The 9,897-nt window shown below is 52.6% G+C and overlaps 1 protein-coding gene and 1 long non-coding RNA gene across 6 annotated transcripts; one reads left to right on the plus strand and one right to left on the minus strand.

Annotated features, from left to right (window-relative positions):
• Positions 1-60: 60 nt before the first annotated feature.
• Positions 61-8,698, minus strand: GCHFR (GTP cyclohydrolase I feedback regulator). Its single transcript, XM_080594357.1, has 3 exons — positions 8,563-8,698; positions 5,584-5,678; positions 61-966 (listed from the first exon to the last, which is right to left on the minus strand). Exons 1-3 carry the CDS (start codon positions 8,596-8,598, stop codon positions 843-845), a joined length of 255 nt encoding a protein of 84 aa, XP_080450483.1. The 5' UTR covers positions 8,599-8,698; the 3' UTR covers positions 61-842.
• Positions 974-9,897, plus strand: LOC308196003. 5 transcript variants are annotated; one of them, XR_013952012.1, is made up of 5 exons: positions 974-2,815; positions 3,165-3,271; positions 4,231-4,361; positions 4,481-4,543; positions 9,631-9,897. It is a non-coding gene; the product is annotated as an uncharacterized lncRNA (long non-coding RNA). The 5 variants fall into 5 exon arrangements; XR_013952010.1 differs by having other exon boundaries at positions 974-3,271; positions 4,231-4,385; XR_013952011.1 differs by having other exon boundaries at positions 974-3,271.

Raw genomic sequence — 9,897 nt, forward strand, 5'->3', positions numbered from 1 at the left:
TGGGAGCTGTGAATCCAGCAGGCTTTGGGCACTTCAGAACAACCCACACAAAGACGTAGGTCTCTTCAGATAAATATTTTATTGGGGTTACCTTTACAGCAGAATTGATGTACAGTCCCAGACAATCCAGCATTGCAACTGTTGCTGCTATGTTTACAGAGCCGATACCTGAAATGTTCACAAAACCTTTCTGTACTGATCTAAGGTATTTCAGGAACCACCGTGTTATGCTTGAATGGCACTCTTGGGACCGAAAGTCTGATGCTGCTAGCCGTGATTCAGTATAGGAGGGAAATCGGCCTTGCTGCTGAGTGGAGGGATTCTCAAAGAGCACTGTGTGAGATTAGCAGTTCCTGCTTTCATTTTGGGGATGAGACTGTATGCCATCTGTGCTTGACCTCCCATCCCTGCCCCCCTAGGTCTGGGAGGAGGCATGTTCTGAACTCCCATATAGCATGTACCCCCAGGACAGCCCTGAGGAACAGACAGGCAAGTCTGTTATTTGAGCTCCTTCCAATGCATGCTAAATAGATTATTAAAATGTAAAAAGATGGTATTTGCCAGACTGCCATTTGGATGAATGTGGAGTTAAAGCCATCTGTTGTGTGTGCCTGATATAGTCTGGGCTGGGATAGCTTCCTCCCCCCAGGCCTTATGAAATGGCAGGGATGGTGAGTTTCCATTAGGTGAAGTCTTGCCCCCACAACACTCCTCCCCCCACACCTGAGCATCTGGAATCTGGAACAGAAACAAATTACTCAAGGAAAAAAGCTTGCTTTAAGTCCTGTGTGAGGTGATTGCCAGCAGAGTCCTTCCCCAGATGGAGTGCAGAAGTTTCCTCGCTATTCCTTGTGGAGGCACCACACCAATGTCTGGCCCACGCCTGTCATGCTGACCACGCGGTAACCACAGCACTCCAGCTTGTTCAGGACTATCCGTGGTGCATCGTCCACGTAGTACTCCCAGCTGCAAGCAGGAAAAAGAAGAAAGATGAGGTGGAGAAGGAAGAGACAAGAATTTCCTTGTGGAACTGAGTCTGCATTGCTAATAAACTGGTATAAAACACTGCAGTGACCGCAACTGGCATACTGCCTGTGTGTTGCAACATCTTGGTTAACCAGATGGGGAAGGACAAAACCCACAGCTTCTAAACCAAAGAAAAAGCATGCCCAGAATGGAATTCAGCTTTAAATTGAAGTGTGGTTTGGGGATCAGTTGTCCAAAGCCATGTGTTTCATAGTTAACTGGGCTGAAACTGCAGCGGCGGGAGTTTGCAAGTATGCATAGCTCAGAATTCATGGAAAAATAGGGTAGTCTCTGCAAAGCAGGAAAAAATGTAGGACATCAGCTTCAAACAGTGTCATAACAGCACACAACAGCTAGTGCTTTTTCTTTGCTATGAGAACATAGCTGTTCCCATGTTCCTGCAAGTAGCAGACCTAACTAACAACTTGCTGGGCTTAATACATCCCTGTTACTGGGCCCTGTTTGCTGTTGCTGGCACCCAGGCCTCTGTTTATGTGGCTGGGCTGTTCTGGAAGCTTTTTACAGACTGATTCAGGTGTTTCAAAGGAATGGGAAGCCAATATTTTATGTATGTCAAAGCATGTCTGTGAGTCAGGGGCTTTTGTGAGCCTGTGCTTGAAATCTGGGGGTTGGGAGACAAAAATGCTGCCTTCAGCAAGCATTAGGCATTTGGAAAAATGGAAATCCTCTGTCCTCAACACAGCTGCCAAATAAGGTGGAGCACAGGATCCTCTACCCTGGCACTTCACAGCGGTTGTATGCCTGTGGATGTCTGAGAACCGATACTTGGGATCTTTGTCTAGCTTTTGCTCCTTTACAGTTTCTGCCAGCTCTGTGCGCTTGGAGCAGGAACTACCCTTGCCTCCACCTGGTCCTTCAGGCTCAGCAGAAGACCTGAGGGCTGTGAGAATGCTCCCACCATAAAGGAAGTAGGTGGTGGTCGTGGAGTAGAAGAACAGCACAATAAGGACACAAAACGTGCTGAATGAGCTTGGGAAGCAGCAGAGTCAAAATGGCAAGTGTAACCTTCAGTGCTGGCTTTGGCAGCCTTTCCGTTCCTCTAACACAGCCATTTTGGCTGCAGTATTTATTCAAGCAGATGGGATGAGCTTCATAATTGTTCATTTCTTAGATGACTCACTGTGCCAGATAAGCTGATAATGATGGGCTATGAGATCTTCGGTGATCTTGTTTGGGCATCTTAACAAAGCCTGTCCTGACTTTCATACCAGTAACAATAAAAAAGACCGAAAAGCATTTGCAAAGTTTCTAAGGTTGCAAAACATTAATAGTGGTGAATACTTTTTAAAGCCTGAAATAACACCAAGATGTGAAAGTTTTTTTCAGTTTCTCAAGACAGACTATACTTTGCTATAATTATAGATGGGGTGTAAAGATAATATGTATTATTATAAGTGTCTTTGAACTTGATGCTTTCTCTAAGAGGCTTGCTACATACCCTTCGGATTCACATGTTCAAGTTGGTAAATATTATTGCCATTATGCAGAAGGAGCTGAGGCAGGGATTGTTTGCTATTTGTAGGAGCCTAAAAAACTGACTGGCTGAGCTAAAAGCAGAAGACAAGCTGAGTTGCCTAGGGCCTTAAACACAACTCTGCGTTGAATGAAACAAAAGATCACACACAACGTGTATCGAGCACACCGCCCTCTCCGTCTCAACCAGGATGGAGTGGCTGGGAACATTTGTAAAGCCTTTCCTCCCAGCCAAGAGCCAGCAGGGAACAGAGAAGTCACCCCAGATGGGAGAGGACTTCTGCACATGCACATTGTAAGTACACGACCCTAGCTGCCTTACCTCCCAGATGTGCCAGAACTAGACGAGTGAGTGGTGCGTGGGGATGGGATTGAGCTGGAGTAGGAGTATCCTCCAAACGTGGGGATTTCTAGCCTGTTTTGGAATGATTTTCTATTTAAAAGTAGTGATGGAGCAATCTCCTGGTGATATGCACAGCAGTCCTTTTAGCTTCCTTGGGGATGGGTTTTGACTGTGCCCCTGGGAAACAGGTACGTTAGGGCGCTAGTGGCTGCCTTGGACCTCAGCTCCCACAATCTGACAAGCAGGCGTCAGCTTTCATTTCAGAGCCAGCAGTACTGATTAAGAACCCTTATAATTACAGGAGGCGCTTATAATTACAGGAGGACATCGCCGAGTGATCATCCACACATGCACGTCCACCTGGGCATGCAGGTTGCCCAAGAAGCCCCTGTTCTGCAGCAGCCAAAGGTCAGCTTTTGGATTCTTGACCCCACGCGGGCTGGGGCAGAGCCTGGCTCTTCCCTGACCCAGATTCCTGTGGGGTTTTGCCCCTGCACGTCAGATAAGGGACCGACAATGCATGCTGGCAGCCTATGCAGCTTAACGATGTGCCATTTGCAGGAGCTAGTGCAGAACTGCATAACAGGATCTGTGCTCCCCTTTATTAGAGGCAATTAAGCACTACTTCTGTGTATTATAGTGCTCCAGCTGGTCCGTGCTGCTTAGACCTTTTCTTTCAGGCTCCCTCTGAGCTCCTTAGGTCATGTTTAAGGTTTTGGGGCTCACAGTGCTGCGGAAAGGGCAGAATTTGTGGCATCCTACTGCCAAGCTTACTGCTAGTGCAGCCCTGCAGCCAGGCAGAGGGAGAATCCTGCTTGGCTGCAGTGCTTTCCTTCCTTCCTGGATGTTTTTTTTTTTTTTTTTTGGCAGAAGGGCGGATGGGGCTCACCCTGCTGGCATGTCGCTGCACCTCTCGGGGTGTCAGCAGCCACATTCCTGCAGGGTTGTTTTCTCCACCCCCTGTTGCTCAAGCGCACCCGGGGAAGATGTGCTGCAGGGAAGCAGTGGGGTGACCCTGGGTATGACACAAGCTGCGACAAGAAGCAGGTGGGGCAAGACAGAGCCCAAAGTGCCTACCAGGCCACGGACACAGGCTGCAGCAGGAGATGCAATAAAAAATTCCCCAAAAGAAACAAAGTCTGGCACTCCTGTTCCTTCCAACTCTGCATCTCCTCCCTGGCCTCTGGGGCAGGCAGCGCGGGGGCATTTTGCCTTTCTCTGCTGTTCCTTTACTCAAATCTTAGAGTCGCCTCCATCTCAGGAGCCAGGAGCACTTTGTCCTCCTTGAAGCCTCTACTGTTTTTCCCCTCGGGTCTCCTTTCTCCTATTGCATAACTCCCTGCCTGCTTCTGGGCTCGGCTTCACAGGCAACAGCATGAAGCTGACACTGCTGCCAATCTCCTCGCCACCCACGGGGTTGGGAATAGCAGCACGGAGACGGCTCAGCCCTGCAAACCCACCCCAGAGCTGTAAGCGATGGAAAGGAGAGATTGAAGAGGTCAGGATGAGCTCTCCTGCAGAGGCAGGTGGCCCGAGCTTGTATTTGGGAGGGTTTTTCTTCACCAGACAAACTTTTGATTTTAATTTTTTTTTCCTTCTCTTTCGTTAATTTTTTAGGTTTTTGGTGCTGCGACAGTGGAGGAGCTGGACCTCGATGCTTGCCAGCCTGGTGCTGAGGAGGTGGGTCTTCCCAGCCCCGCCGGCGGCAGTCTGAGAACATTCTGGGACCAAGAAGCCCCTTCTGCTTCACGCCTGGTTTTCCTCCTACTCCTCCTCTGTGCTGCGGCGCGAGTGGGCAAGCTTGAGCAGAAATCTGACTGTTCCCCTGTTTTAATTTGCATTTGGGGCGGGGGGTTGTTTTGCTTTGTCTTGGAGAAAAACAAGAAGTTGAGATACCAAATGGGGGGGGGGGGGGGAAGTGGGCCAAGATGTAACGAACAGGATGGCAGCATTTCCAAGTTGCACCCTGCTGAAAGCTGTTGTCAAACTTGGTGTGGGCAGAGAGAGACACAGGGATGCAGGGAAGTGTCAGATATGTATGGCTTAGGAACGCGCAGGCTGGGGACATGGAGCAGCTCTAACCCTGGGGCTCAGCTGCCCAAGGAAAGGCTTCAGGAGCTGTCAAGAGGGGCTGGCTCAGGTGTGCGTTACCGGGGAGAAAACTCAAGCTAGGACGGGGAGTGGGCAGGACAGGCTGTGGATGAGCATCTGGGGTCATTTGGCACCAAAACAGGCCAGAGCAAGGCTGTACAGGGGGAGGGATGGACTCAATTTGCTTTTGAGCATCTCGGGGCTGGAAATGGTAACAAGACAGAGGAGGTTTGTCTTTGAGAGCTAGGGATGGGATAAAGGCAGATAGTTATGCAGAAAGATTAAAGCGCTCACTGTGCCTGTTTTATTTCAGCCAGGGCATGCGTCAGGTAGCAACCAGAAGCATCCCAAGCAATTAAGGATGTGGAGAAGGTTGGTCAGGAGCTAAAATGGGGTCACAGTGAGGAAAAAAAAAAAAAGGCATCACCTCCTGATGTATCAGGAAGCGTTTCCTTGGGTGAGCACTAACAGGCAGGGACATGGACACGTGTGTGCCCCTCCAGCATCGAATTAGTGCTGGGATTAAAAGTGGGTGTGCAGCCGGAAGGTGCTGCGGTGAATACGAGGAGTGACGCTCTTGGTTAAATCTGGAGAGGGGAGAGCCTGAAACATCACGGAAATGCACTTACAAGTGGTTCCCCAGCATGTTCCTCTTGGTGGCCCCCAGGTAGCGCATCAGGCTGGGATCCGAATGCTCGTCTCCCACCATGGTGGGGCCAACCTCCTGCAGGGAAAGGCAGCAGAGCAGGTGAGCGATGTGCAGCCGCGTGGTCAACCCTCCCCACTCCCTGGGACGGTGAGTTGTACCAGGAAAGGAATTGTGCCTTCGAGAAAACAAGGTTTCCAGTGCCACCCTTAAGAGCACTGACGTGGGTTCCTCTGCCTGTAGGAGCAGAGGCGACGTGTCCCAACTCAGGACAGAGCCACCCGTGCATCCCAGGAGGAGACCTTGGTGGCTTTGCTCCTGGAGAGCCACCTGCTGGCTGAGCTCACAGTGCCTCTGGTCCCTGGGATCCAGCTCTGGGAAGTCTGTAGGGCAGCAGCAGGGTGGTACTCGTGGCCTCATCACACGAAACCAGCAAATCTGTTTTGAAATGAGTCCACAGGCCAGTTAGAGGCGATCTGCCTGTCCTGGCAGAGGATGGCTTTGGAACAGCTCCGCTAGCAAGGAAGGGTGAGAAGATGGGGACAAGGAGGTGCTGTGGGGTGGTTCGGGCAGAGGAGCACCCATGGGGTGAGGAAGAGCAGTCACGCTCTGTTGGAGCAGCAGCCTGCAGCCGGGAGTCATGGCGCCACCAAAGCCACCAGGTGGCCTTCCCACACGTCATATGAAGGGGACAGGGACATTTTCACTCAGCGCTCCAGAAGCGTTATTTTATGAGATATTCCTGGTCTGGACAATTTCCAGAACCAAGTAACAGGCCGTAGCGGAGAAGTATAGCTCCAGAGTGACCTCCGTAATAACTGCCTGCCTCCGGACCGTCCCTGCACTGATGGGGAGCACCCAGCCCCACCAAAACACCAAAGCCAGAAAAAACAAAGACCAGGGCCTTAAACAACAACAAAACAAACAAACAAACAAAAAAACCCTTAGGGTTTTTAATTAATTCTAATAGGAGGAGCTATTACTCCCTTTTAACTCTCTCTTTTAACACTACACGCATAAGTTTGCAAGCAAAAACTTTCTGAAGAATGTCCCCACCTGCTGGCACTGCCACCATCAACCTACATTAATTATCAATAATTTATAACATGCAGAGGGCTGCTCAACCCTGAGTAGCACCCAAAATAAGTTAAGCATCACCCAGATCCTTTCTGACCCCTCTCCATCACCCCTTGGAGGAAGCTCAGCCCTGGCACAGGACAGGGTCTGTGAGACCCCAATAGATGGTGCCTGTAGGGGCTCTTGGGCCGCATGCTCCGCTGTTACACCATGGTGTAAATGGGAAGCCATGCACCTTGGCTCCGAGTTTGGCAATGAAACAGCCAGGCACTCGGACAGCAAAGGCAGCGGGGAATTGGTATTTGGTGTGGAAAGCTCAGGTGGATGTGGTCTGGGAAGGCTGAAGAGCAGAGAGGGTAAAACCCTGGCAGCATCCGTCTACAAACCAGCAAACTGCGCGTTAACCGCGAGCCTCTGTCGGACCCCAATTAGAAAGCGCTCGCACAGCGCTGCTAACCAAACATCCCCGTGTGCTGTGCAAACACACAGGCACGCTCGGCTGCACAGAGATGGAGGAGACACAAACCAAGGAGGAGGAAGAGCCGCTGGTCCCTGTGCATCCGATCCTGGCTGCCTGCATCCTATGGGAGATGTGCCATGGGGGAGCGAGCGACCTGTCCCCGTCCCCGTCCCCACCCCAGCTGCTGCCAGCAAAAGGCAGTAATGTCTGTGTCCCCCACCCTGCTCTGCCAGCACAGACCCTTTCCAGCCGTGGCTGGATGCCAGGTTTCAGGCTGTGAATGTTTGCTTTGCGCTGCTAAAGAGCAGAGTTTCCAAAGTCTGCAGGGCAAAGTGCGTTAACCTGTAGGTATTTCAGTCCACCCTGCTGCGTGCGTTTCCCCGAAGTGCTACAAAACGCGTCCGTGCCATGCTTTGTGCCCATCAGTCCATAATCATTCAATCAACTGGTGTGACACCAAATATCGCTGCAAACAGAGATGTTTTGGTGCAACGGCATCCTCCTCGGACAGACCGCATCTCTCACCAGACTCCTGCCAGCTCGTTGGTTTGCTCTTTTCCCCATCGCACCCTTCCCGTTGCAAAACCACGACATCGCACTTTGGCCTTCAGACAGTATTTGATATAGTTCCCCTTGGGAAAACAAAAACCAAGCCCTCTAGACGTCTGCCTGCTCCTGCGGGCCCGGCAGGACGTGCTGGCTGCCAGTGGGACAGCAATCGCTAGGAAGCAAGGTTTCCTCTGCGCCTTTTTAGGGGAACAATGGGTCTCAGCCGCAGTCCCTGCCACGGGTTTGGGTGCTGCGCAGCCACCCTGGTGCCAGTAACGCCCTGCCCTTTGGCTGTGGCGGTGTTTTCCACCGTGACACAGCCAGCAGGGCTTTTCGGGAAAGAGAAAAAACCTACGGTGAGCACACATGGATTACTTTCTTTGACTTTCATGGGCTCCTGCAACAAGTTTCCCAAGCAAACTTGCTCGCTGTTTGAGGGGAGCGGAGCAGCACTAGGGGCACCTGGGTGCTCTCCTGCTCCCCACCTCACCCAGGCGAAGGGTTGGGACGAAGGGAAGAGAGCGAGGGTGGCTGCCCACATCCCTGCTCCCCCAGCGGCTCCCCCAGCCCCTTGGGGCAGCCCCCCCCCAAGCCCCTCAGCAGCAGGTGCAGGGTGATGCTGCGGGCAGCAGCGCGGTGCCCAGGAGGAGCCCCCCATCTCCATCTCCCCCCCATCTCCATCACCCCCATTTCCATCACCCCCATTTCCATCGCCCCCATCTCCATCTCCCCCATCTCCATCACCCCCATCTTCATCGCCCCCATCTCCATCACCCCCCATCTCCGTCTCCCCCCTCCCCGTCTCCCCTCTCCCCACGCGCTCCCCCCGAGCCCCGCAGCCCCCGGGGGAGCTGGGCGGCGGCGAGGCGGACTCACCATGCGGATCTGCGTGCTGACCAGCAGGTACGGCATGCTCCCGACCCCGCCGCCGCCACCCCCGGGGCTGTGGCCGGGGGCGGCCCCTCCCGGCCCGCCCCGCCGCCGCCCCCGCTCCGCCCGCGGGGAAGGATGCGGCCGCCGCGCTGATCCCTCCCCGAAGAGGAGCCCCCGGGGGGGCTCCCGAGGTGGCCCGGGTGGTTCAAGAAACCGCCGACGGCTCGGGGGCTCCGCAAGGGTCCCGGGTCTGCTCTCCGTCCCCCAAAAAAAGGACGAGGAGATAGAAGGAGATGGGTGGTGGAGAGGAAGGTGATGGGCAGGGAGAAAAAGGACAGGGAGGTGGCGGATGGGGAGGTGGTGGATGGGGAGATGAAGGAGAGGAGGTGATGGCTCTGGGGGTGATGGAGCAGGAGACGATGGACGGGGAGATGAAGGACAGGGAGATGAATGATGAGAGATGATAGCCCAGGAGGCAGAGGACCAGGAGACATGGGACACTGAGAGAATGAACTGGGAGATGATGGACAGGGAGATGGTGGATAAGAAGGTGATGGACAGGGAGTTGAAGGACAGGAGATGAAGGACAGGAGGTGATAGAGCAGGAGACAATGGACAGGGAGACAAAGGACAGGGAGACGAAGGACGGGGAGATGTAGGATGGGAGATGATAGCCCTGGAGGCAGTGGACCAGGAGACAATGGACAGGGAGATAATGGACAGGGAGACAAAGGATGGGGATATGGTGGACAGGGAGGTGAAGGACTGGGAGACAATGGACCAGGAACCAGGCAGGGGTGAGCCTGGGACCCTGCAGCTTTTATCTGGAAATGTGGTGGTTTAAATCCCTTCAAAATTTGAGGGGCAGCTCATATCTCAAGTCCAGAGCATCGGTGCTTCCGATGTGGGAGCTGATGGAGTGATTCCTTCCTCAACACCTGCTCTAGGTATAAATAAAACAAATAACATTTCCACAAATAACAAATAATATTTCTATAACCTCAAAACTTGCACAGAAATCTTTCCATGCAGCTCGTCACCAGCTGTAATGAATTCCTACTTTTCTTACAGATCTTCAGAAATAAGGCTTCAGGAGAAAGCAGAAGGATGTTCCCATGTGGCCGAGCCCGGGCTGTGGCACGTCGTGTCCTTCCTGCCTGACCTGCGGCCAGTTTATCTGCACTGCCACGGGTTACCGATTAACTCCAGCAGGGATCGAGAGAGAAAAATACACATTTCTGCTCACTAGTCTAAAGGGAATACTCTGACAGCCAATTTTTGCTGTTCCTATCATATCTGTTGTTTTGGGCCTCACAAAAAACAAACAAACAAACAAAC

Source organism: Anser brachyrhynchus (assembly GCF_964034855.1).
Source record: "Anser brachyrhynchus genome assembly, chromosome: 5".
Classification (NCBI taxonomy): Eukaryota; Metazoa; Chordata; class Aves; order Anseriformes; family Anatidae; genus Anser; species Anser brachyrhynchus.